Source organism: Cucurbita maxima, unplaced genomic scaffold (genome assembly GCF_002738345.1).
Source record: "Cucurbita maxima cultivar Rimu unplaced genomic scaffold, Cmax_1.0 Cma_Scf00018, whole genome shotgun sequence".
Lineage (NCBI taxonomy): Eukaryota > Viridiplantae > Streptophyta > Magnoliopsida > Cucurbitales > Cucurbitaceae > Cucurbita > Cucurbita maxima.
The window spans coordinates 432,504-458,482 of NW_019272034.1; the positions used below are offsets into that span (position 1 = coordinate 432,504).

General features: G+C 38.1%; 8 protein-coding genes across 9 annotated transcripts in view; 5 read left to right on the forward strand and 3 right to left on the reverse strand.

The window, feature by feature from the left end:
* The first annotated feature begins 2,334 nt into the window (after positions 1–2,334).
* LOC111492691 (lysM domain receptor-like kinase 3) lies at positions 2,335–6,479 on the forward strand. Its single transcript, XM_023142088.1, has 11 exons — positions 2,335–3,348; positions 3,431–3,514; positions 3,966–4,265; positions 4,387–4,532; positions 4,629–4,718; positions 4,812–4,917; positions 5,142–5,293; positions 5,380–5,477; positions 5,562–5,709; positions 5,806–5,913; positions 6,051–6,479. The coding sequence occupies exons 1-6, from the start codon at positions 2,733–2,735 to the stop codon at positions 4,860–4,862; spliced, it is 1,287 nt and encodes a 428-aa protein (XP_022997856.1). The 5' UTR covers positions 2,335–2,732; the 3' UTR covers positions 4,863–4,917; positions 5,142–5,293; positions 5,380–5,477; positions 5,562–5,709; positions 5,806–5,913; positions 6,051–6,479.
* Positions 6,480–6,819: 340 nt separating this feature from the next.
* On the forward strand, positions 6,820–9,811 carry LOC111492686. The gene is made up of 4 exons (XM_023142081.1): positions 6,820–7,144; positions 7,888–7,998; positions 8,085–9,081; positions 9,226–9,811. The coding sequence occupies exons 1-4, from the start codon at positions 6,950–6,952 to the stop codon at positions 9,447–9,449; spliced, it is 1,527 nt and encodes a 508-aa protein (XP_022997849.1). The 5' UTR covers positions 6,820–6,949; the 3' UTR covers positions 9,450–9,811.
* Positions 9,812–9,953: 142 nt separating this feature from the next.
* Positions 9,954–11,214, reverse strand: LOC111492700 (histidine-containing phosphotransfer protein 4-like). 2 transcript variants are annotated; one of them, XM_023142103.1, is made up of 6 exons: positions 11,033–11,214; positions 10,808–10,938; positions 10,659–10,727; positions 10,476–10,547; positions 10,297–10,360; positions 9,954–10,216 (listed from the first exon to the last, which is right to left on the reverse strand). In XM_023142103.1, exons 1-6 carry the CDS (start codon positions 11,072–11,074, stop codon positions 10,169–10,171), a joined length of 426 nt encoding a protein of 141 aa, XP_022997871.1. In that variant the 5' UTR covers positions 11,075–11,214; the 3' UTR covers positions 9,954–10,168. The 2 variants fall into 2 exon arrangements, with proteins under 2 accessions (XP_022997871.1, XP_022997870.1); XM_023142102.1 differs by having other exon boundaries at positions 10,297–10,369; positions 11,033–11,180.
* A 557-nt stretch (positions 11,215–11,771) lies between these two features.
* Positions 11,772–16,635, reverse strand: LOC111492684 (NADP-dependent malic enzyme-like). The gene is made up of 20 exons (XM_023142080.1): positions 16,325–16,635; positions 15,908–16,197; positions 15,407–15,527; positions 15,239–15,313; positions 14,830–14,981; positions 14,654–14,759; positions 14,428–14,493; positions 14,217–14,312; positions 14,060–14,131; positions 13,868–13,951; positions 13,686–13,784; positions 13,545–13,592; positions 13,386–13,439; positions 13,194–13,292; positions 13,015–13,104; positions 12,851–12,928; positions 12,679–12,753; positions 12,491–12,581; positions 12,222–12,350; positions 11,772–12,145 (listed from the first exon to the last, which is right to left on the reverse strand). Exons 1-20 carry the CDS (start codon positions 16,352–16,354, stop codon positions 12,057–12,059), a joined length of 1,944 nt encoding a protein of 647 aa, XP_022997848.1. The 5' UTR covers positions 16,355–16,635; the 3' UTR covers positions 11,772–12,056.
* Positions 16,636–17,051: 416 nt separating this feature from the next.
* The window catches only part of LOC111492689, a 21,157-nt gene continuing 12,229 nt past the window's right edge, over positions 17,052–25,979 (forward strand). Inside the window, exon 1 of the mRNA XM_023142086.1 lies at positions 17,052–17,062. The gene's annotated coding sequence lies outside the window, so the exon portion shown is untranslated. The remainder of the gene's footprint in view (positions 17,063–25,979) is intronic.
* LOC111492693 lies at positions 20,140–21,845 on the forward strand. The gene is made up of 2 exons (XM_023142093.1): positions 20,140–21,084; positions 21,161–21,845. The coding sequence occupies exons 1-2, from the start codon at positions 20,546–20,548 to the stop codon at positions 21,726–21,728; spliced, it is 1,107 nt and encodes a 368-aa protein (XP_022997861.1). The 5' UTR covers positions 20,140–20,545; the 3' UTR covers positions 21,729–21,845.
* On the forward strand, positions 22,708–23,394 carry LOC111492697 (ethylene-responsive transcription factor TINY-like). The gene has a single exon (XM_023142098.1). It carries the CDS (start codon positions 22,761–22,763, stop codon positions 23,346–23,348), a length of 588 nt encoding a protein of 195 aa, XP_022997866.1. The 5' UTR covers positions 22,708–22,760; the 3' UTR covers positions 23,349–23,394.
* Positions 24,356–25,699, reverse strand: LOC111492694 (GATA transcription factor 4-like). The gene is made up of 2 exons (XM_023142094.1): positions 25,311–25,699; positions 24,356–25,200 (listed from the first exon to the last, which is right to left on the reverse strand). The coding sequence occupies exons 1-2, from the start codon at positions 25,617–25,619 to the stop codon at positions 24,571–24,573; spliced, it is 939 nt and encodes a 312-aa protein (XP_022997862.1). The 5' UTR covers positions 25,620–25,699; the 3' UTR covers positions 24,356–24,570.

Consider the following 25,979-nt stretch of genomic DNA (forward strand, 5'->3'; position numbering starts at 1 on the left):
GTTTTCCTAGTTTTTAAAACGTGACTACTAACGAGAGATTTCTACAATCTTATAAAAAAAGGTTGCGTTCTCTTTCCAACCAACGTGGGATCTCTCATTAAAGTATAAAAATTTAGGCGAATGAAGAATGGTAGTATGATTACACTGAGTTAATGAATATTTAGGCAAATAAAAAATTTATAAGAATCTTCTTTGTTTACCAAAAGAATTGGATAAAGAAGAAAAAAAAAAGATGAAATGCTTAAAAGTAATAACAAATTATAATTGAAAATTGCATAGTTCATGATTATGTGCATTTTATTGTAAGCATCCCCAATCTCAACTGCCCCAGTCTTCTTTTTATTATTTAATTAATTTTTTGAAGAATATATATATATATTTATGATTAAATAATGTATTAGATATGTAATAATCACAATAAAGTCATTATGGGAGAATGAGATCGTGGTCCATATTAACTGTGTTTTTATAAGTTTATAAGATCTCAAGGTAGTATATTGAATATAATAATATAAAAAAATTAATTAAAAATATTTTATGATTTTAACATTAAAAAAAATATGAAATTATGTATTATATGCAAAAGGCATTAATATTCCTGGAAATGTCCTACAACCACTCTCATTTGGGGCACCCTCCCATAAAGGCAAAGCCCACATGCCTTATTATAAGCTTTTTTAATTTTTCGTATTAATTTTATATCATCTGCCAAAAGCCAAAAGCTGTTTGGGTCACACATTGCCCAATCATTATCTTTATAGACTTGTTTCAAATATATATATAATTTCCTATTCCAAAAAACAGAATTTTAAATTAAAAAAAAAAACCAAAAAAATAAAAGAATTCAAAAGAGGAAGAAGGAAGAAAAAATACTTCGTTTGATTGATTAATTATTATATTAATTTTTAATGTGGTAAATCATTAAAGCTTATGGCACAATTAAAGAAATTATGAACATCAAGCATAATTAAAAAAAAAAAAAAAAAAAAATCTAAAATTGGCCCATGAAGTATGGGCCTTAATTGTTTGGCCCACTAGAAAGGGAAGGGGCATTGGGCTTCAATACAACCAAATGGGCCACTAGAAATGCTCCCATCAACAATTCGAACTTAGTTGGTTAATATTCATTAATCACTTACTAACTTAAAAATAATTAATTTTACCACTTTAAAAATGTAATTATTATTATACCTTTGAGGTTAAATTACCATTTTTTGAACGAAATATGAGAGATAGTGTAAATTAATATGGTCATAAAAGTTGAGGGATAAATTAATACCGATATTAGTTTAGATTTTTTTTTGTATTAGTTATAGTTAGAAAATATTATATGATAAAAGGTAAATTGTTTTATATAAGGGAAAAACAAGTGCAAGCCGACAAAGAACATTTCCCGTATGGGAAAAAAAAAAAAAAGAAAAGGAAAACACTCACCCAATGTTCCACAAATTTTGATTCACAATTTTGTCCAGACAGACAAGAAAAAGACACCATCCCTTGTCTTTATTATCCACATATTACCATATCTTTTGCCCTTTTTACATCTCTTATATATATATATATACACACAAAACTAAATTATTAATTATAATATTTGTCTACACATGCACGTTATTGAAACATATATTATTCGAAGAGCAATGATTAATGGTGGGTTAGTAAAAATATATATACCCAGAAAGAATTATTAATAACATAAAATAATGAGCAACATTAAGCCAATTATTGGTAATTATTAGTGTTACGTTAAAAAATTGAAATTATTATTTTAACCCTTGGAAGCTTATTGCACGTCAAGTAAGTCCGCAGCGAAAACGTAATTTTACAGTTGTCTGTAGTCCACGTGCGGGCCACCCGGTCAATTCTCTCAATACGCTTTATTTATCTTTTCCCTCTTTTGGAATATAATTTGGTACTACCTGGCCACTATATACCTACGGAAAATTTGCCTTTATTATTTGAATTATTATCCACAAAGTTAACCACATTTTAAATTCCTCAATAATTAGTTAAGCTCCAGTGACAATTACCATGACAATGACGTGTAAATATCATTATTTAATATTTGTATTTGTGGGTAAAAATTCTAACCTTATTCAAACAAATTTTCAGGACTGGTGAATGGCGGTTAGTTAATAATCTAAGGGTAGAAGTGAAGTGGACTTTAGGGTTAGGGTTAGGGGTGAGGATTGACAAGTGATTGGGTCCAAGACGACAGATCGGTGACTCGTTTGCGGGGCCCATTCCCAACTGTCGTCTTTCTTTCGCCAGCTCTTCTCCCTGCCCCCACTGGCATGGCACCCCATTTACATACTCTGTACAAAAGAAAAAGCAAAAGAAACCCTCTTCCTTCTTGCCTTCCACAACTGCTCTGTTTCTGCCCTTTTTTCACTTCTTTCCTCTGTTCTTCCTCCCTAACCCCATCATTCTTCTTTTTCCATTTTCTTTCCACCTCTTCTCCTTTCAATTCTTTTCTCCTCCAAGTCTTCACTTTATTCATTCATTCATTCAACTTCCCAGTCCTCTCTGCTTTTTAGTTGGCTTGTATAAAGATTATGATTTTCCTGCTTGCTTCTGTATTGGGTTTCATTTTCTGACTTACCCACATACTGTTTTTTCCTTTTCTGTATGGGTGTGCCTTGAATTTTGATCGACCTTTGTCTGCCACTACTTTCTGTTCTTCACTGTCCAACTCACTATCTTTATCCCCCTAAGTTTGGACCTGGAATTCTATGTTTTCGTCCATGAATCCTGTGCGAATTCGCACTTCGTTCTTCCTTCTCTACTTCTCCGTTCTTCTTCAACATCATTCCCTCTGTTCCTCATCTCCCTCGCCCTTAACTTGTACGGATACAACCCGTCTATGCACCTCGTTTCTGGCTTTCAAGCCTCAGCCAAATCAGACGCTTTCTGTGATCCAGAGTATGTTCGACGTATTGCCTGAAGATGTCACTGTCGAAGGCAATGGCCGGGACTATGTGTTCATCAGGAAGAATTGCTCCTGTGCCTCTGGATTGAAGAAATACATCACCAATACCACTTTTACCATCAAATCGAATCGGGGTTTTGTGTATGACATAGTCTTGGAAGCGTATGATGGGCTTGCGCTGTTGCCCAACACCACCCGAATGGCGAGGAACGGCGCTGTTGTGTCTTTGCGGCTGTTTTGTGCCTGTTCAAGTGGGCTGTGGAACTATTTGATGAGCTATGTGATGACAGATGGCGATACCATTCAGTCTTTGGCTAGCCGATTTGGGGTCAGTATGGATAGCATTGAGTCGGTGAATGGAATTCAAAATCCCAGCAATGTCACTGTGGGCGCTTTGTATTATATTCCCCTGAATTCGGGTTCGTGTTTCTTTTATCAAAGTAATTTTATTGAGTTATGATTTCCATTGCCATTTTTCGTTTAACTTGTGAATTTTTGTAGTTCCTGGTGATCCTTATCCATTGGAGACGCACATTTCTCCTGCTCCTACTCCTGCTCCTTCCTATTCTCTCAACAATTTCTCAGGTGGATATGAAGAACTTTGCTTTGACACTTCTCATTCAGACAACATGTCCTTGCTTCTTGCATACTTTTAGGAAATCGTCCTTAAAGTCAACTAGTTGATGTAATTGTGTCTGGGAACAATATTAAACTTGGTGGTCCTTTGTTTTTGAGTTAAGTCAAATCTACTGACTTAAATTGAAGGTTATATCTAGCGATCTTTCAGAAATGATTTTTTATATGAAATTCGTGTAGAACTTCTATTTGGGAGGAAGCACTGCAGTTCTTCTAGATCCTTTAGGTTGTCTGTTTCCACGTGTTCTTTGTTTGCTGCTGCTTATTTTTCAATTTGATCACTATTATGAAATCCTTCCCCTCAGTATTGGCCTTACATTCAACTTCTGAGTTCTGATCACTGCCTACTTTTGTTATGAACTTAAGAAAAATTGTAACCCTATTGCATTATGAATTGCAGATAATGCTGAGAACTCCAAGCGTCATCCTCCTTATATATGGATTGTTGGGAGTTTGGGAATTATTCTTGTTCTGATTTTATTAGGCATAGGAGGTTATGCTTGTTGTAGGTGGTCGAAATGCTTTTCTAGATTAAGGAGTAGCCACTCCAAGGATCCTGGTGCCAAGGTTTCACACAAGTTCCATATTCTTGGGAAGTCAAGTTTCTGCTGTGCTTCAGGAAGGTATATTTGCTGTAGTTCTGCAGATTGGAAACAACCCAGCAGGGAGTCGAGCGATAACCAGAGTGCAATTCCAAAAGGTAATTAGAAGCACAGTTAATAGCCTATGCAAGCAATTCATTATACTTTAGTTGCTTCAACCTTTGTTTGCTAAATTACTCGATTGATGTCTAACTGTTACTTGAATCTTCTTTCATGAAGCTATTGAGAGCAATGTATTCAATGTAGACAAACCTGTGGTTTTCTCCTGCGAAGAAATATTTTCCACGACCGATGGTTTCTCCGAGTCGAGTCTGCTTGGCCATGGAACTTATGGTTCAGTGTATCATGGCATCCTGCGTGACCAGGTTTGTGGTTATCTACCCTGACATCTTCAAGGCATACTACTGGATTAAGGATATCGGTTTTGTTGGTTGCCTAACGCAACGAATCTGACGTTTTAGGAAGTTGCTATAAAGAGAATGACTGCAACAAAAACTAAAGAGTTTCTGGCAGAGATGAAAGTCCTCTGCAAGGTTCATCATGCAAACCTGGTAATCTTCTATTTTTCATGAATGCTGATGTATTTATTTCCACTAGGTTACAATTTGAAACCTTGACTTTTGCTTGGTTTTCTTTTTTTCAAGGTAGAATTGATTGGTTATGCAGCCAGTGAGGCGGAGCTCTTTCTAATTTAGGAATATGCTCAAAAAGGTCCACTCAAAAGTCATTTACATGATCCTCTGAACAAGGGTAAGATTGCATTTTCACTCCATTAATCAAATCATTCCCTAAAGCTTTTATCTTTTGTGAATTTCACTATTTCCTTAGATCTTGTAAGACTATCTGTTTAGTTTATGTGAAAAAGTAAATCATGCCGCTTGTCATCGTGTGACGACTGCGCTTTATGGAGAGCAGCTGTGCCTCGTGCATATGAATCATGGCACTTACTATTCATGTTAGTCTCCTAATTACAGGCCATACATCACTCTCTTGGATTATGAGACTCCAAATTTCTTTGGACGTTGCGAGAGGTCTCGAATACATTCACGAGCACACTAAACCTCATTATGTCCATAGAGATATCAAGACAAGCAACATCTTACTTGATGGTTCATTTAGGGCGAAGGTGATATTTAAAGCACCCTACTAGTTCTTTCTGTTGAATTAGGCAAAGAAGCTTCCACTGAAATCCTGCTCTCCTTCTATGCTTAGATTTCTGACTTTGGGTTGGCCAAACTTGTTGGAAGAACCAATGAGGGTGAAGCTACAGTAACGAAAGTTGTGGGTACATATGGCTATCTGGCTCCCGAGTAAGTGATGAGAATTTGAAGGATGTATATTTCTTGACAATATCTTTTTGAACTGTTTCTTTCTCTAACCCTCACTTGTTGTAGATATTTGAGTAACGGACTTGCCACAACTAAAAGCGACGTGTATGCTTACGGTGTTGTTATTTTTGAGCTTATATCTGGAAAGGAGGCAATCATACGAACTGAGGGCACGACTTTGAAAAATCCTGAAAGACGTTCGTTGGCATCCATTGTAAGTTTTATGATGCTGGATATATGCTAGTTTGGAGATAAATGTTTTGTGTAGAAGTATGTGCATTTGGTGCTAACCTTTTGATGCATTATGCAGATGCTAGGTGTTCTTCGTAACACACCCGATCCTATGAATATGGGAAGTCTAAAAGATCAAGTTGATCCAAGTATGATGGATTTGTATCCCCATGACTGTCTATTCAAGGTACATTCATTCTGAGTTCTTCTATCAGTAAAGCGGACGAAACTTCAACATTCAAACACGTTTCTGTCGGTGTTTGATTGTGGATGGTGATTTGTATATTTAGGATGATGTGTTTGGTACACTTGTGTTTGTGGTAGGTGGCGATGTTGGGAAAGCAGTGTGTGGATGAGGATCCCATGTTACGACCGGACATGAAGGAAGTGGTAATATCGTTGTCACAGATCCTACTGTCTTCAATAGAGTGGGAAGCGACTCTAGCTGGTAACAGCCAAGTTTTTAGTGGTCTTGTCCAAGGAAGATAAGATAGTTGGGCCGTCTACTTTTGCCCATTTAGCCTCTCCCCTCGTTCATCTTCCTGCAGAGCAGCGCCTCGCTCGAGAATGCACGCAGTAAAGTCATGTTCCTGGATGGGGCTACGGTGTTGAATACTCTTCCTCTCACTTTCTAAAGGCCACAACAAGTGCATTTATTTTGTTGGATGTCTGCCTGCCATCAGGAGTAGGAAACGCTACAATTTGAAGTGTAATAGTGTTGGGATGTATATTACTTCTCTTGCTTTTGCTTTTGCTTTGGAAGAACACAAAATAAAAGGCACAGATGGGGGAAGGCAAGGAAAGAATAATGTGCCAACAAAGTTTCTGGTTCCCATCTCAGAAAACAATTCCAACATTTATCTAATTCCATAAAATTGACAGTAAAATTCAGTTTTTTTTTTTAAATTTTAAATTTGTCTCCAGCCTAATAGATATAAAATTCAAATTCATGAACCATACGTAAAACTCAAAATTTACTAACTTATAATTTTTTTTTTTTTTTTCATGTAAAAACTCTTTTTTCTAAAATAGAAATGGGCTTTCAACAAAGCCCAATTGAGTGCGTTGGCCCATTCCATTTTGCACTAATGAAGCTTTCATCGTAGATTCTGGAACGTTGTACAACTACAGGCACGTAAAAGCCCGCCATTGGAGAGATTCAAAAAGTGGGAGAGAGAAAATTTTGCAGGTTTCCTAAGGGGAGGCTTCCGGCGGCGATTAGGATGCCGATGAGGGGGAAATCAGGGAAGAAGCCACTGAGGGATGTATCGAACCAAAAATACGGCCGAACTTCCTCCAAATCTGTCGCTACAGCCAAGAGAAAGGAAGATGATTACATGTCTAAGGTTGAAGAGCAAGATGATTCTCTCGATCGTCTCCTTCTGGTTCAGTCCGATCTCTCAGCGTTCACTAATCAGGTATCTCTCTCGAACTAGCCTCCTTTTCGAGAATTGGTGTTCGCTCTGATTCAACTATCTACGAAACTTTTGTTCTGTTCATCTTGATTTTCATGTGTGGATTAGTTTCATAATGGTGTTTCGTTTGGGTTGATTTCTGTTTCAAAATTGGGGAGAACGGAAGTGAATTAGACAGGGCATAGAAGCAGCCGGATTTATCTCTTCATTGGAGTTAATTGAACTCTAATTTCAAGCTTCGCTTGGATCTTAACCAATGCAGTTAATATTCCGTAGTGTCTATGTTTGGGTGTTTGATACTGGCAAGTCTTGTATTCTTTTTTTTTTTTTTTTCCCTTCTTTTTCTTAAGAGTTGCACGAATATATTATATTAGCCGGCCTGAGAGGAAAATTGGATGTCAAAATCATATAAAGTTAATTCTTTGCAGCATAGAAAACCATTGGTTTCTGGGTTTATCAACACTTTCTTCAAGAAAATTAAGTAGTTCATCAGGAACAAACAATGAACTTGTTTCTTCAAGACTTTGTTCTCTCCTAGGTAATAAGGAACAACACATAAGTTTAGAAGGGTAGATTACGTACATATGAATTCTAGGAATTAATGAACTTAAAGGTAAGTGTGTGTTCTTAAACTGGGCGGTACACAATTGCACCTATTTTAAGATTCTCTATAATCCGTGTGGTAGTTGGTTGGTTCTTCTGTTTATTTTGTTGCATAGTTTCATCTTACCGTACTGGATTGGCAGATTGATGAACTTGTTGTGAAAGCATTTGAACTGAAGGAAATGGGCAAACAAGGGAGGAAACAGATCGAATCTTTCACTCATATCTTATCTGATATGCTATCTTCTTTGAAGGTAATTTTTCAATTTTCATTAACCGACTTTATTTTGCAACTCCATTCATCCTGATAGCTCGTGTGGGATAATTATCTTAAATCCAGCCATGGGTTCCCAGACTTCAGAAGGTGCTCTCGTCTCCATCAAAAGGTATTGATGGTGATATAGAACAACCCTTGTCTAGTGAAAGCAATGTGATGGTTAACGATACGGAAAACAGTGTTATTGACAGCCCAGGCCAAGCTGAAGTTCGAGATCTGATCTCTCCTTCACCCCTCGTATCATGGCGTGCTGGATGCAATATTGAGAGAGGAAGACAATTGTTTTTACTCACACCTCTTCCTATTTCTAAATCACTCTCATCTAAACATGTGAAATATTATAAATCTGCACTTAGTGGAATGACTTCGAGCATACTCGAGGGCGCACAACCATGTTTTGTTGCATGTGCAGATTTAAACGAGAATGAACTTGAAGGTAAAATACTTGAGCCTGGTAAGCCTTCTGGTCCTGATTTAACAACACTAGGGGAGAATCTGCTTGAAGGTAATGGAATTGCGCCAAGTACTGGTAAGCCATCTGGGTCTAATTTAACTAAACTGGGGGAGAATTTGTTAGAAGGTAGTGGAATTGTGCTTAGTGGTGTTGAGCCTTCTGGGTCTGATATAGCACAAGTTGAGATAACTCATCAGCGTGGATTTGCTTCCCCACCTATGTTATCAAAGAAAAATTGCTCTATGCTAGTTATGACTCCCTGCTTAAAAATGTCGCCTCCAAAATCTTGTGTGCTGCTCGAACCCATTTCTGAGTCATCACATAAAGACAAAAAAATGGTTTATAAGGCCACACCTTTTCCCGTTGGGGTTCAGGATTACTCCTCTGGCGGTGACGCTTCTGATGGACTGGCTTTAAAGTACCCAGAACTCTTGGGAATTCAACAGGCTCACAAATTAGAAATTAGAAAGGAGGTTGAAGCCTCACCAGACTGGTTTATGTCACCTCCAAAAACATGTGTTTTACTGGAGCCGTCTGATTTTCATTCAGTGAAAAGTGCTGCTTGTTACGGATGTCAGGAAGCCAAGAAATCTTTCGGCGACGAAGGTATTATTCTTTTTTCAATTACCACTCGTCCCTGCTCATGAATCAGTTTAGATTCTGTTTAATTATAGATAATTTTGATTATATCAATATCGCGTTTGGCCTATGATTTGTGATACGTTTCTGACTAAAAAAATTTACATAAAGGTCCAGTTGGGGTCAGCTTGCCGCACATAGATAGCACTCCCATGTTGAAGGAATGTGAAAGTGTATTTCGGGTTGGCAAACGTGCTGGCGAAGAGACTCTTAAAAAAGAACTCTGGCTGAAATTTGAAGCAGCATCAGCCAATCCATATCGTTTTGATCAAGCTCTTCAAAAGACATCAAAGAAAGGTTTCCTGGACATGCTGGACGAGGTTTCATGTGATTAGTTGCGGAACTGCTGTTACAACTTGGAAGTGCGAACCGGGAAGGGCATTGCATTAGATGTTGCGCTTGTGCATTCCTCGGCCAGGTGAAACAATCTTGTAAATTGTACTCTTCTGTACCTTAAAGGTGCGTAGAAAGATAAACCCTGTAATGATGCTGGAAAAGAACATGCTCTCAAGTGTAGGAAGCTACATTTTGCCCATAAGCATGAGCAAAAGCTGTATACAATGGTTGTAAAAATCATTCCGGTGTCATCGTACTCTAATGTACACGACATTCCACAGATATTCCGAGCATTTTATATGAGCGTATTTGAGTAAATGAGTCGGTATAAATTAAAGATTTTGGAATATTTGGACTCTGATTTACATCTATCTTTAAGCTTGCCAAGTATAATCTTTTCTTATGATCGTTGATGTTGGACAACCACTCAGCTTGGATTATAGAGATGCATGCGTCTACATATTGTACTTTGAACCTTGTGCCATTTTTTAAATTTGGTCCTTGCTATTTCAAAAGCATCCTATATTGTTTGGCTGGTGGACAGACAGCTAATTGGGAGAGAAAGATTGTACAAAAGGGCGAAGACTTGCTTACTTTCCATTTACCAAAATGTTAAGATAAGGGGCTTTGAACAACTTGTATGCATGATTTCCATAAGCTTGCTAGGAAACTTAACAACTAAAGTTTGAAGTGCTAGCCTTTGTTTGCCCATTGTTCTTTACTTGGGACGACTTGCAACTTGACTCGGACCAGCTTGCCTTTTCAGCTGCTCAGAAAACAACACAAATTATAGTAAAAATCCCAACTTTTTGCTTCTTTTTGTCAACTGAGTAGTGAGATATAAACCTGAAAGTAAGCTTCGAACTTCTTTCTCAGAGCTGTATGTTCTTTCTTTAGTCGCTGGAAAGTCCTAAAGCATCTTAACATGTTTACAGAAGGCATCAGAATCAGTATTAAAAAACTACCATATATGCTCGTAGGTTAATCTGAGTGTAATCGTGATGAGGTTAAGAAAAAGATAATACCCTTCTCCACTTCCAGCCGTACAGTATTCCCTAAAAAGTGTGCACTGATCTTTCACCTTTTTTGCTCCAATGCTGCATCCATTCATGATTAAGGACGAAACATGTTTTATTAAAGCCGACAGCGAATATAGCTAGCTTTATGATTAATTATTGTTCTTATTCTTTTTTCTTTTGTGACTTTACCTTGAGATACTTCCCTTGAACTGTAGCATATAGCTATCCAACTGATTGAAGTCTAGAGGGCTCTTCTTTCTGCACTGAAATTGATTTGTTAGAATGGTGATCATTACAACTACAGAAGGGAAAGAGTTTGAGGTTCTGAATTTACTTACAATGCTTGCTCTAAGTTCAGGATTAATCTCAATGAGTCGCGGTAGCATAGAGTTACAACTTCCTCAACAAAGTTTGGGTTAGCATCATCTTGCAGCTCCTCCAACTGAACGAATTGTTCATCAAGGAGTCCCTAAAGAGAGCAATATCTGGTTTTAGTGCTTTACATCAATAGATTTCATAAAAGATGTTAAGGAAAATGGATGCTTAAGTGAGATAAAAAGGACCTGATCAAAGAGTGATTGCCTCAACAACTGACTCCTTTCCATCTCAAGCAAAATATCAAAGGGAGAAAACAGAACAGAGTAGGAAGATTATTGAGAGGTGATGAGTTTAAGTTACATAATGGTTAGGATCCAGAGGTTTATAAAGAGGAGAAACAAGAGAAAAGAAAGAAGAATAGAGGGAAGCAGTGCATGTAGGCCAGATGCTGAGATTTAGCATCTGAGCCTTCAAGAGGGAGACTGTAGGAGAGGAGATGGTGGCTATCATATTCCCACAGGTTTAGAGAAACTTAGAAGAAGTTGCCAGATTTCAGTCATTCGTAGCATATTCCATGCACATACCATATTTAGGTTTCAATAAGAATATATCTTCATTTAGAGCCTTTCGGCTCTTTACGCACTAACCATAGTATTCTGTAACACCACTAATAGAGAGTCCAAGAGCATCAGGAGTTTCCTCCTCTTCTTCTGCCATTCCTATGTGAGAAAGATGAGCAGAGAAGAGGTGTCTTGTAGTGTCACATCTGCAGCTTCTTTTGGTAATGAGCTAAATATTTGAAGAGAAGTGGAATATAGTGGGAGACAAAGGATCAGAATATTTCACATCATTATCTCCTGTAGTTGTTAGCTTAGAATCTCACTCAGGACATTGATATTACCCTTCTACACAAAAATGCTTTTTTATTTCACATCCAAACAATCTGAGTGAATTGCAGAGTATTGGCTTAATGTTTAGTATTCAACAGAAATCTCCAACAATAAACCATGAATCTACTAAAGATTTTGAGCACAAGTTTCCATTCAATTTCATGAAACACTTGTAAGAGTTCTTTTTTCCCCTTCCCTTTTCTTCTTTTCTTCTTTCTTTTTCTTTTTCTCACAACTAATACAAACTATAAACTGATTTCTAAACAACCAAGTAACTTACAACATAACATAACAAAAGAAAGTAATACAAATTGAAGATACATTATCAGAAAATAAACGAACGACACAGCACGGCACAGCTACGAGAGACATCGCAAATCTACCGATAATTTTGATAGCTAGGACTGTACATACAGCTCTCAGCATATTTCACCAGATCTTTAGGTTGAGGGTGGCGAGTGGCCAGACCTATGAGACATTGAATGATTAGCAAATTGTAACTCGTTGAAAAGTTTGGGAAAAGGAAATGAAGTTGAAGACTCACCAAGTTCATAAGCTTTTGCAGCCACACTAGCAGCAATATGTGCTGAAATCTTTCTGATGTTGGTAAATGGAGGATAGATGAGTCCTTTGTTGTAGTCGTCTTGGGTCACTTGTGAAGCCAAGGCTTCCGCTGATGGTAATAAACAAGTACATTAATATGCTAGGCTAGGATGGATTGGACCCCGACCCGATAAAAACGATGACTTAAACATAGCAATGGACAAAAGTCCCATCTTGCACTTAAATCTTGCTAGGCTTATGAGTACTTACAGGCTGCTAGAAGCATGTCGTCATGAACACGGATTGTGCCTGACATAATCAACCCCAAACCCAATCCAGGAAAGATGTACGCATTGTTTGCCTGCATTGTTGTAAAGAAATCACCATAGAATGATGTTAACACCCAAATCTTGATATACGTTTGGCTTATTAGACAGAATTAAATTGAAATGTGGAACCTGGCCAGGCACAAACGTCTTCCCCTTGTAGTTTACTGGGTCGAATGGGCTCCCACTTGCAAAAATGGCACGACCCTGAGCAAAACAACCCAACAATGTCATACAAAATGAATATGGAGGAGGACACCCTATGGCAAAACTGAGGCAGTTGAAAAATTGCTATTGTATTTACCTGACTCCATTTATAAGCTTCTTCAGCAGTACATTCAGATTGGGAAGTAGGGTTGGAAAGAGAGAGAATGATAGGTTTCTGCAACAAGTTAACCAAAACATGATCTGCTTATACTCTTCTTAAAGTAAAAGACAAAGGAACGATCAGTTAGATGGATTCAATACCTCATTGATCGAGGCCATAGTCTCCACGACTTCTTTAGTGAACGTTCTTCCAACGCCTGATGTTCCAATCAAGACAGTCGGTTTGATTTCCTGATGTGTAACAGTAAAAAAGGAACTTATTACTTTGTTCAAATTTATGAATTTGCATTTGTGGAGGTAAGTAGAGAGATTTAACACACCTTAACGGCATCTATGAGTTTCCTAATAGGTTTGTGTTCATGAGCCCAAGGTTTCTTGAAATGTTGGAGCGTATCCTTCCTAGAACTTACAATCAGCCCCTGAGGAATGAACAAAAACAAGTAATCAGAAATCACAATTTCAAAAAACTTAATGAATGATGAACGCCTCATAAAGCTTGATGAATTAGTTACCTTCGAATCCACGAGCCAAATGTTTTTGCGGGTCTCTTCCAAGGGAGCATTGGTCTACACAAAGGACTAGCCCTTGTTAATTAAGATGAAGATTAACCAAATAAATTTTGAACGAAGTATGAGGAAAATCTACAGTCTAAAATGACTATTCATTTTAACCTGTTTTGATATCTCAAGGGCTATGAGCTCTGCAATTCCAGTACCAGCCTGAGACAATGAAAGGAACACCAAACGTTAATATATTACGTCAAAATTAGGAGGAACATTTGAGGTGTTGGACATGAATAAATATGGACATACTTCTCCAGCACCAAGGAATAAAAACCTATGGTCAGCTAAGGATCCGCCAACGAATTTTAAGGCTGCAATGAGCCCAGCAAGGACGACGGATGCTGTCCCCTGAGATTCAATGCGACAAAGATATCAGAGATAAGTTGGTTGAAATTATTCAAACAGTGAAATGAAAAGTCCAAGGTTCTAACCTGAATGTCATCATTAAAGACTAGATGAGTTGCACCGTATTTTGCTAGCAAGTCGAATGCATTGTGGTTTGCAAAATCTTCAAACTTCAAAATGTGAAAATGGAATTAATTTTAGATGAATATTAGAATGATTAAGAAAGAAAAGATTAGATTTTCCCAACTATACAAGTATGTGTGATTACTGTAAAGTACCTGAATGAGTAGTTTCTCCCCATAGCACTGCTTGACCGCAGTCATGAATTCATCTATAAGTTCCGCATATTCCTATATCAAGTAAAAGCATCCCACTTAAGCTTGGAATGGAATGAATAAAGCTTGTCACCTTAAACTATAGATGCAAAATACAAACCTGCCCAGTAGCTCTCTTTTGCCTGAGTCCAATGTAAAACTCATCATTCAACAACTCCTCATTGTTCGTACCGACATCAATGGTCACAGGCAAGCACTGAAAGTTTTGATAAATTAGATATTGAGACAACGAGAAAGGAAATGAATCAAGCAAGGTTAGTTTTGAAAATCAATTATATAGAAGAGTAGGATGAGATCGTATAGGCACTCACCGCTGAAGGAAAAACGCCCCCGAGTGCAGTATATAAAGAGAGTTTTCCAACGGGTATGCCCATCCCCTAAAATAATTACATGGATTAGCTCTGTGTTAGGATCATTAAGTTCAATAACAGACAAAAAGAAAGAGTTCATCGCTCAATCTCAAGCTTCAGTGGAGGATCATCATTTTAAATACTTGTAAACAAGTTTCATTACGAAAGAGTTGCAAAGGGAATTAACCTGACATCCAAGGTCTCCTAGACCCAAAATTCTCTCCCCATCAGTTACTACAATGACTTGAATGTTCTTCTCAGGCCAATTCCGCAGAACCTCAAGGATCCTCCCCCTGCAAAAGAAACTTGATCATTTCAACACGAAAAACCAAGAAAGAAATGCATCACAATCAAGAAACGTACTTTTCTTTCAAACTGATGTAAAGACCCTGTGGTTGCCTGAAGATGCTTCCATATTTCTGGCAAGCTTCACCCACGGTTGGTGTATACACAACTGGGAGTAATTCTTCTACATGATTGATAAGGAGATTGTAAAACAGCTTTTCGTTCCTCTCCTGAAAAAGGGTATAGAAAAGCTTGGTTATAAGACAAATAGTACTGAATCTGATATGCAAAGTATCAATCTTGGGAGAGAAAACCTTGTCCAATTTCATAATAAGTTCCACTGATGTACTTACAAGGATTGATGCATATATTAAGAACGTTGGTTCAACAAGGTTCAGAATTTTGTGTTCAAGAAGATGAAATCCAAAAATTTAATCAAGAATCATTTGAAATTCCTACTAAAAAAATGACATCAATAAATGGCTACCTGAAGATCCATCATAGCCATGTACTTTTGCAATGGCACCTGATATTGACGAATATTGTGTAACATCTTCTTTACCTGGAAAGTTGTTCCAAATAGTTTCAAGAATCAAAATCTAGGTTTTGTAAAATTTACAATGCGCCTGAATGGTATCTCAAGTGAAAGGGTAACCTGAAGATTCTGAGCAACAACTGCCGGGGGTAGCAGACCGCGCAAGTAGTGAGCATCTCTTTCTTTCTCAGTAAAAGCAAGCCCTTTGTTGTGGCGTGGGTCTCTCAATAAGTTATATCCACTGAGTTTCCAGCGAAAAACCAACACAAGGAGAAGAAAAAGAATCAGCTTTGAAAGATTGGAACAAAAGACAGCAGAAAAGTGAGAGAAATAACATAAAGAAATTTCTCTCAAGGGTTTGCAGAGTTCAAATAAGTCGGCAGGAAATCACAAATCAGCAGCTATATGAAATGTAAACTCAACAAATAACATATAGGTCTAGAAGATTATCAAGAACACTACACCAATATAATATGATGCAAATTGCAATCAGTTAATTCCCATAAAATTCAAAAAAACAAGTTAAGATTATAATATAAGATGACACAAGGTTAAAAGGGGGTGAATAAATTAAACAATCAACCAAAAAAAAAAAAAAAAAATGGGGATCGTGATTTTCACCTTGCAACAGAAACGCTCCAAGGTGTCATGATTTGCTCTTCTGTGGCGGCGGCGGAATCATCAACATACGCATCCTGAGCCCAGCTGCTGGCGGTAGATTTGGGTTCCACCTCGACCACCGGCGATGGTGCCTTGGCAATTTCATTCATAGTGCTGTTCTCCACGACAACACTGCCGCTTCGGTCGCCGGCTCGGCCATTCGAGTCCATCGACACCACCTTCAGAGACACCGGATGCCGTCTTCCGGTGGCGGAAGAAGTGGAGCAAGCTCCAGAGACACCCATCTGGGTCTGAGAAAAAAAAAAAAAAGATGGAGCAACATTGAACGAATCAGAGGAATCCCGCAAAAATTAAAACGACCCAGATACAAAAACATGAAAGAAAAGGTGAAAAAGTAATGGAATCGAATTGCAATACCAGGAAAGTGGTTCTATTCAAGGAGATCATGGTGAAAAGTGATTGAGGGGAAGAGGAAGAAATGGAGGGATTGTTTAAGTAAGGGTGCGAAGAGAGAGAGACAAATAGAGAATGAGGAAGGGGAATGGAATGAGAATCTCAAGAAAGAAAAATCTCCTCCGGTTTCTCCTGCTAAATCCGTTCTCCCTCTCTCTCTCTCAGTCTCCCCTCCCCCCCGATCTGTTTGTCTCTCTGCTGCTTTTTTTGTTGAAAGCCTTAGCTGGGAAGAGAATGCAAAGACGGGGAAATGGGAAACTTAGGGGAAGCTGAAAAATGTGTGCCTATTTATTATTATTTATTGTCAATTGAATTAAAAAGCTTGGGCAAAGTTGATGGCCTACTGAATTTGTCAAATCAACAAACTAAACCCATCTATAAATTAATAATCTTGAAGTAGAGGTTAAATAATGAACAGGGAGAGATCAAGCTAATCTAAGCAGGGTTAAGGAATCAGGGGGTGAAGGTGGAAGGGAGGAGAAAGGATCCAGTGCGGCGAATGTAGACGTGGAGGGACCCATATTTGTCATTCTCCTAACATTTCACAACAACTCGCGAGATTTTGATGCTTAATCTCGCCCTCCCACTCAACCCTTTTACCAGGTTGGAAAATGAAAACGATTTTTCCCTTTAACTTTTTATTTATTTATTTATTTATTTATTTGTAAACACATAATTCCACCCACTAAAACAAGATTCAAAGTTTGAAATTTTGGTGTACATGAAACCCCGATGCGAGAAAAAATGGGAATCAAATAGGGCAAGTACACGTGGACAACATGCTGTGTGCTACTATGACCGTCGGTAACGTTAAGCAAAAGGTGGACAAGTTGATAGAGAAGGAGAATACGTTGAATTGATGAAAATAAGGGGGAAACAAAAATAAAGGTTGTGTGGGCCTCACTCACCAGGGTTTGATATAATAACACCACACATTTGGCATGAAACTGCAACCATATATTTTTTCCGACCGGCGTTTCCTCCCAATTGTACCTCTTAATTCTTCCCTAACATCTACGTCTACATCTACCTCTACCTCTACCTCTGCATCGATGGATGGTAGGGAAGGAGGAAACATTTATTTATAAGAGTGTAAAAATCTCTTACTAGCCTACGTGTTTTAAAAATCTTGAGAGGAATCTCGAAAAGAAAAACCCCGAGAGGACAATATCCATTAACGATGAGTTTGGACTGTTACAAATGGTATCAACATCGTGTAGTGTGCTAACAAGGATATTGAGCCTCAAATGGAGGTGGATTGTGAGATCTCACATCGATTGGAGAGAGAAACGAGTGATCTAGCCCCAAAGATGAGTGGACTGTGAAATCCCATATCGGTTGGAGAGGGGAACTATGGGTGGAATGTAAGAATGAAATATTTTTTTTATATACGGGAGTGGAAACCTCTCTATAACAAACAAACGCATTTGGTAAATCTGGAGTGAAAACTCAAAAATCACAATATATTGGTAATGGTGGGCTTGAGCTATTATACTTTCCATTCGTTTTTAATTAGGTAAAGAATATAGCAGTAGTAAGCAGTTTGTTCACATGAGTTAAACAATCACCCCGAACTATCACGTTTTCCACGAATTTTCAATTAGATAAAGAATATAGGAGCAGTAGTTCTTCTTCGTATGAGCTAAACAATCACTATGAATATGTGCTCCCTTCTCGTCTCTATTCATTTGGTTAGCAATTCTACCTCTAAATATGTATTTTTTTACCGTATTACTATAGAAGATTATTATTGATCAGTGCATTATTGTAATGCCTCAATCACTTTCTTATGATACATTGCTAATCAATTCGACAAACCAATTCTTGTCAAATTTTAATCATTTTTTTTCTGGTAACTATGCAAATGTCCCACACATACTTATATAATTGAAATAGTAACATCAAATTTTGAACAAATCCAAAGCTCAAACCTTATCTCATAATTAAATGGGAAGAAATGTCCACAAAGTATGATGGTGATTATTACGAACTTTGGTTTGGTTGATTAAATAGAAGATATTGTGTTGTTGATAAGACAACAGGGGAATTGGATTATGAATTGAAGTGCCACAAAGAAAGCTTGTTGGGCATTACCATCGGTGGTGGGTTGGGCGAGCACGTAGCCATTCTCTACGCCACAACCCTAAAGTCGCTTCTTCCACGCCACACCACCACACACACCAACCCAGTTTCATTGGATTCCAATGGCATAATAATGCTTTTTATCGCTTTTTTTTTTTTAGTATATTTAAAAAAAAAAAATGAATGGAATTACAACGAACTCAACAACACTGTTGACCTGGGAAAGTGAGAATTTAAAATTATCTCTATTAATCTTTTTCAAAAATATAAAAATATTTTAACCGGACACATTGATATACATGAATAATATTAAATTTTGATCATGGTTGGAGTATAATTACAAAAATAAGCATTTGGTTGGACTAATAATTTTATAGTTAGAAGGAAGGGGTAGGTTGAATAGTATTTAACTCAATTTTAATTAGGACAGTTTAGTGTTTACCTACTTCAAATTTGGTATTAAAACACACCATTTATGGAGTTGATAATAACACGATAGTTGGAACAATTAATTTGGAAGTAAATTCTTTTAATTGGTCGTGGGATCTTGTAATATAAATTTAATGATAAAAGATGGTGTGTAAATAATGATAATGATCATGATTCAAAAGAAGGAGGAGTCCAAAGTGTGTTGTCAAGTATGTTTCTTGGCCATCTCCGCCCTCCAAGAATTTTCCTCTTTTTTTCACTCACTTCCCTATTTTGGAGTGCCTCCAATGACTAAACCCCAAATTTTTGTCATCATTCCTTCAAAACAAGGGAGAGTAAGTAATTCTGAAAGCAATAAAATAAGCTTTGAAGATGTAGACTCCACGCATTTACACGCAATCCCTGAAGTCATGTAATTAGCTGTATGGTTGGAGACATAAATGCAGTTTAATGGTAGACTCTCTAATTAACAAACCAGGAGAAAAATAACAGGGTTGTATTGTAAAGTTTAAACTTAGGTCTAAAATGATATTAAGCCCGATGGAGATTTATTATATAGTTTTTAGAATTTTGAGATAAAATATGCAATGAAATGTAGTAATAGTAAAGATGTGGAATTATGAGTTAGAGGGGGGGAAAATCAAGAAGGGCGGCTAAAAACCAGAGTTGGTGGTCGTGGTAGAAGACGAGCCGCGTCGACTCGCGGCCTCTAGTTTTGGATTTAAAACAGAGAGGGCCCACCTCATACAGTGTTCTTTAATATTGGGTGTCAACGTCAGCCGATGCTCGCCACACGCTTCGGCTTTGGGCGCTCCGCCGTTAGCCCTACCCCTCCCCTACTAACTCTCATTCCCATTATTGCCTTCACTTTTACTTACTACCCTCGTCTTTCATTTGATAATAAATCTTCTAAATTTAGGCCCATGTTCAAGCCCATGCCTGATACCCACCCACCTAACCCCAACTCTTATGTAAGCCCATGGCTAATACCCACCCAAGCCCACACGAATCAGAGGAAGCCTTTTCTTTTCATTAACTTTATTCCTTTATAACTCCAACCTCCACCCTTTTTATTATCATTACATCAACTAATACCCATTAAAGAAATGAAAAGTGAAAGCTAATTCGTGTTGTTGTCACTTAGTTATAATTATTATTATTTAATAGTATATGGTTAAGTTTGTATTTTGTATTATAATCTGAACATAGTTGAAATAAAAGGGTGAGGAGTAAGATGGTAATTATCATCATTTAATACATAAAAAATGAAGATGGCGTAGAATTATTAGAGAAAAGCTGTGTGATTTGCAATGGCCACCACACCATAATTGCGTCACAGTCTCAGCTGTGATCCACATCGACAACAATTGTATCTGTAAAAAAAAAAAAAAAAAAAAGGATTCAAAAGCAAAAAGGAAAAGTGAAAGAAGACGACGATGAATCGGGCACGCACAGTTAGAAACAAAGAGAAAAGGAAGAAACAGAGTAGACCCTTACAAAAGAAAGATGATTTCCATAATGTCCCTCAATTTCGTGGCAACCCATCATTGCTTCTTCGTCTCCTTTTTCCCCTTTTAATCTCTCCATCACTTCAAAAAATAAATCGAACCTTACCGGAAAATCCCTCTCCATCAAATTCCCCATTCCCCCCTGTTTTTCTTCTGTTTTCCAACGATGGGAATGATGTCGCCTGAGCACACGGCGGCGATCCCCTTCGACTTCCGGGCTCCCCCGCCCTCCCCTATCAACACCAGCCGTCGCTCCTCCGTCACAAACGACGACGTTCTCACCGACTTCCTCGAGCACTCTCTCCGCGTCCCCAATCTCGTTTTGCCCGAAAACATTTTCCCGAGACAGAGATTCATTCAGACCCCACCCAGGATTGATTTTCGATCCATTGAATCGTCGGATCATGATTCTGTTGTAAGGATTTTGGATTCAATGGGCAGCATTGGGTGCTTCCAATTGGGGAACCATGGGATTCCAACGGAGCTGATTGGGGCGGCTGCGTCGGCGGCGGCGGTGGGGGTTTTTGGGATATCGCGGGAGAAAAAGATGGTGGTGACAAGGTCCCCGGAGAAGGGGTATGGGTTTGAGGAGTATTGGGATGGAGAGGATGAGAGTGAAGTGAGTGAAGAATTTGTGTGGAGCAGAGATGAAGGTCTGAGGAAAGAGATGGAGGGCATTTCGGGATTTGGATATTCGGATTTCAGGTATGTTCTGTTTCTTTACTATTTATCATCAATTCCAATATTCACCCCACTAATCTGATTTGAAAATCTCTGGCAGCAACAAAATGGAAGCACTGACACAAGTAACAGAGAAAATGGGGGAGAAAATCGTTAAAATTTTCCGGGAAAATTGCGGGAAAGTGGCAGAGAAGGAAGTGGGTTCGGGGCAGGGATCAGTGTGGTGTGTGTACAAGCAGAAGCAGAATGACGAACTGGAAAAGTGTTTGAAACATGATGTGATGAGAATGCTTATAAGAGGAAGTGATTTGTCTCATGCCTTGTGCTTCCATTTCTGGCACGGATCTTCGTCTTCTTGTGTATTCCATGTTTGCTCCAAGAGAGGTTGGGTTTGTTTTGTACCGGAGGAATCCGCGATTATGGTCACCGTGGGAGACCAGATTCAGGCATGGAGTGGGGGGCAGTACAAGCATGTGATTGGTAGGCCAATTTACAAAGAAGAAAAGGGGAATAGCATCAATAATGGCATTGGCATATCAATGGCTTTTCTTTTTGCTCCGACCTCTTCTCCCTCCCATGCCCCCCCCACTCTTTCATTGCCCCATCAAGCTCTATTTGCTCTCTTCTTAATTCTTCTTTACAACGCTTTCCTATACTTTCTCACTTAAACTTCCTTTCTTTTTTATTTATTTTATTTCTTCTATTCAATCTCTCAATCATTCCCTCAACACAGACTTCTTTGCTTTCGTGTACTCCTTTTCCTTTTTATTATACCATTTTCTTTTTGTTTGCTGCTTCAAATTATGTCCTAATAAACACTACTACACTCATACCTATCAACTTTTAATTACTATAATAAAGTTTATTACAAATAAATTCTAGTGTTATAACACATCAGGATTTAATACCCCAATAATATATCCCTATAATTGAGTTAAACCTTATAAACTTGACACGTTTTCTATATGTAGCACTTCAAAATACAAATTATTTTGTATTAGAAGATCAAAATAAATATTAATTTTCAATCATCTTATTCTTAGTAGAGTGCCGTATGGAAAAGAAATGGCTTTTAGAAAATGAGATTGAGTTAAGTAATAATAACTGTAATTTCATTAATATATTAATGTTGTTATTATTTTGTTATTTGATTTCGTAACGCATGTGAGTAAAATAAATCTAAAGAAACAAAAATTACTACAAATAACTTACCAAATATAATAATTACAAAACTAATTGAATGAAGCCATACTTTTTTAATAATAGAATGTTAACATTCAAATAATATAGAAAATTTAAAAATTAAAACGGGTGAAGAGTCATTAATTATTAGTACATTAATCTACGTAGGTAAGCACATATTAGCATTAAATGAATTAATAATAGTAAGAGTTGTTTTTCTTGTCCAAAGATATACAAATACATAAATATATATATATATATATATATATACATACATGTGTGTGTGTGTGTGTGTGTAAAATTATTGGAAATCCTAAAAAAGTCTTCATCTGGGGCTTTCATTAGGAATTAATGTCAAATTATAGAAGGTTTGGTTGGTTAGAAGTCGCTTTGTTAGGAGCCTACCAATTTTTATTTTTTTATATAATATAATGTTCTATACAATACTCTCACATGTCACTTTGCTCGTCTTCTTCTTCCTCTTGTGTCTGGAAATTCTTTTCTTTCTCTCGGCATCAATGGCGGAGGCAAGCAATTCGAATTTAGAATCTGAGAGTACAGAGATCAAAAGGGGAAATCGAAAGCACCAAATTTACAGAGGCGTACGGAAGAGAAGTTGGGGCAAATGGGTGTCGGAGATTCGTCAGCCCAGGAAGAAATCTCGGATTTGGCTAGGGACTTTCACCACGCCGGAGATGGCAGCACGTGCACACGACGTGGCCCTGCTCAGCATCAAAGGCGATTCCGCTAAACCGATTCTCAATTTCCCTCAACTCGCCGGTTTGCTTCCCCGCCCGGTCTCCTTAATGCCCAGAGATATTCAGGCTGCGGCAGCCAAGGCGGCGGCGATGGTCGATTTTGATTCAACCATGCCCACAACTTCGTCGTCCAACGATGAAGAAGGGTCGGATGAATTGGGGGAGATTGTGGAATTGCCCAATATTGAAGAGGAAATCAGCGCTGAGTCGTGGAACAAATTCGAGTTGGTTGACTCGGTGGATTGGTGGGGGAATCCGCCGTACACAGTGGCGGAAACTGATTTCGTTGGAGGGTTTTCCTATCAGAGTACGATTCCGGTCATCTTCGACGGCGGCGATTGGGAATGAAAAATAAAATAAATAAATAAATTGTCAGCCTTCCACATTAAAGAGAAAGAAAGAGAAATGAGAAAGATAATTAATTTGAAATTAAACTAATTAGGTTGCGTCTAAATCTTCATCAAGTAAGATTTCAAATTTGAAATTAAACGGAGTTCGGAGCGTCTGGAGTCAATATGAAGTGGATCATCCAAATCTGGCTTCTTTTTTTTGTTTCTCCCAATGAAAATGTGAAAATGATAATATGTTGTACTAGGACACGACAGTTTAAAATCTGAGGAACTTAGATGAGAAAATCCAAAATTCGAATTTAAAAAAATGGGTAATTCCATTAATATTGTGTTGGGAACTTAGAATTGGGCCATCGTATAGTAGCCATGTCATTAAATGAGGCCCCAATTGAATGCTGGGCCATTCTTTCTAAGGGGACTGGATTGCGTGGGCAAATTCAGCTGGGAATTAAAAGAAAAAAAATATGATGACGACATTGAGATAAGAATATAAACGGAGCATGTGTACTTATATTGTATACTTGGGTGCACGCTTTATTATTATTATCATTATTTACTTAAGTAACTAATATATAATTAAAGGAAAAACCTGGAGGACCCATGGATAGGGCATTGTCGAGGATTGGGTGGACAGGGGTAACATTCCTCAATGTGAGCGTACCTCCATTTCCTTTTTACAATTAATTAATTGATTGATTATCATCCCTCACATGTGTCATGTGATGTGGCCTAAGCAATCTCATTTATTTTTAAATAAATAAATATGTATTGAAATGGATTTCTTTTGTTTGCATTTATTTGGTTTTTAAATTGGGGTTGCATGTGCGTATCTGATGTATTAAATTATTAGTTAACGGTGGTATAAAAGAGTTTCATAAAGTTACGAATATAGTGACCCTTACTTATTTGTATGGTATTAATAACTCAATTTAAGATTTACCCAATAAATAGTTTCCCTGTGAAAATGAAACAAATTAATGTTATTAAAAAAACAAAAGAAAAAGATGCTTGAAATAAATTAATTAGTTTTAAAACTCCGTACATCCACTCAGTCCCACCATAATCATTGTCCCCTCTTTCTCACCGCCCTCAACTCCAAAGGTTTTTACTTGTGGCATGGTAAATAAAATAAAAAAGTACACAATCTATTAATTCCTTTTTCCTCTCTTTTCTTTTCTTTTCTTTTTTTCTTTTTCCTTTTATTTTACTGGAAAAATCTACTACAGCATGTGCCTGAAATCACCGCCGTTAGGACGGTGGATCAAATACTCATCACAACCGTTGGATCTGCCGAATATCGAACCTTGACTTAAAAACTGCTCTTGCTGTTGCACCTCCTTCTGCCGTCGCAGCTCCATCACTTTCCGGTGAGAATTCGAGTGCTTCGTCGACACATATGTCGGGCTCGCAGCGGGTCGGTATTCAGGTACGAGTCGCCCCGACTTGTACCGAACCCCGCAAGCGTTACACAGCGTTTTCGGCCCAGTTGGCCCAGTCCGCCACTGCGGCGTCTTCTCCGCCGCGCAATGCAGGCATTTCCTCCCAGACGGCGACGTCGTTTCCGACTTCACTGGACCCCCCGCCTGGAGAAGGCGCGTGGACCAGTCGCAAGGAGAACCGCGTGACCGCTTGCTTCGAGCCTTTCCGGGGAGAGCTTCGTGTTCGAAAAATGAAGTCGTTTTTACACTTCCATAACCAAATGCCGTGGTGCCGGAGGACGACGGCGTTTCTGGATACGCCGCCGTGCCGGTGAGGAACGGAATAGGTGGAAAATCCTTTTCAATCTCCTCTGTCGAAAATGAATCCTCAACGAAGTTCGAAAGCCATTCGAGTTCCGCCAAATCGTCGCGCTAAGGGGGGGTAAAAAAAAGAAACAAAATTATAATCACAAATTTCTCTTCTAATTCAACAATCGAACTAAGGAGTAACAAATTCTAGTTCAACCAAAATATTGAAATACCGGAATACAGAGTTCGGTGGAGAATTGAGCTTCACCGAAGCTCGCAGAGCCAAAATTCCCTAACGCCTGATTATCGCCGCTAGAAATTGATGAATTGCAGCTCTCAATCGCAGTGACCGTGGACGAATCACTGCAATTTCTGGCGACGCTATCGAAGAAGCCGCTATTGATTGCCACATCGTCATTGGAGAAGTCCAGTAGATATTCATCGACAGCAAAATGGTCAGCAGAGGAATGGTGCTTCTCGGGCGAAAATTGAGAGGCTCCGGCGCCATAGAAGCCACCAAGGAGATACTCCGGCACCTCCATTGAAGCAGAGCAGAGTTGGAGAGGAGAGTAACTAGAGTTGCAGGAGAGAGGAGTGAAATGAGGGGTTTATGAGAAGGCGGAGGAGGGGCGTAAGTGCAAATATGAAAAGTTGGGGGCATCTTTTATGCATGCAGATAAATATGAATTTAATAAAGGGCATGTGACATGAAGGTTCTGTAAAGTTATTATTAACTTAATTTGTATTATTTTTCGTTTTGGGGCATCTAATTCTAGGCCACGGGCACTACTACTGACTTACTTACTTACTTATCCTCTCCCTTGTGTTTCATTTTCTGATTTTCTATTTTCTTTTTAATATATAAATGTAATTTAAAAAGAAAAAAAAAAAAAAAAAAAAAA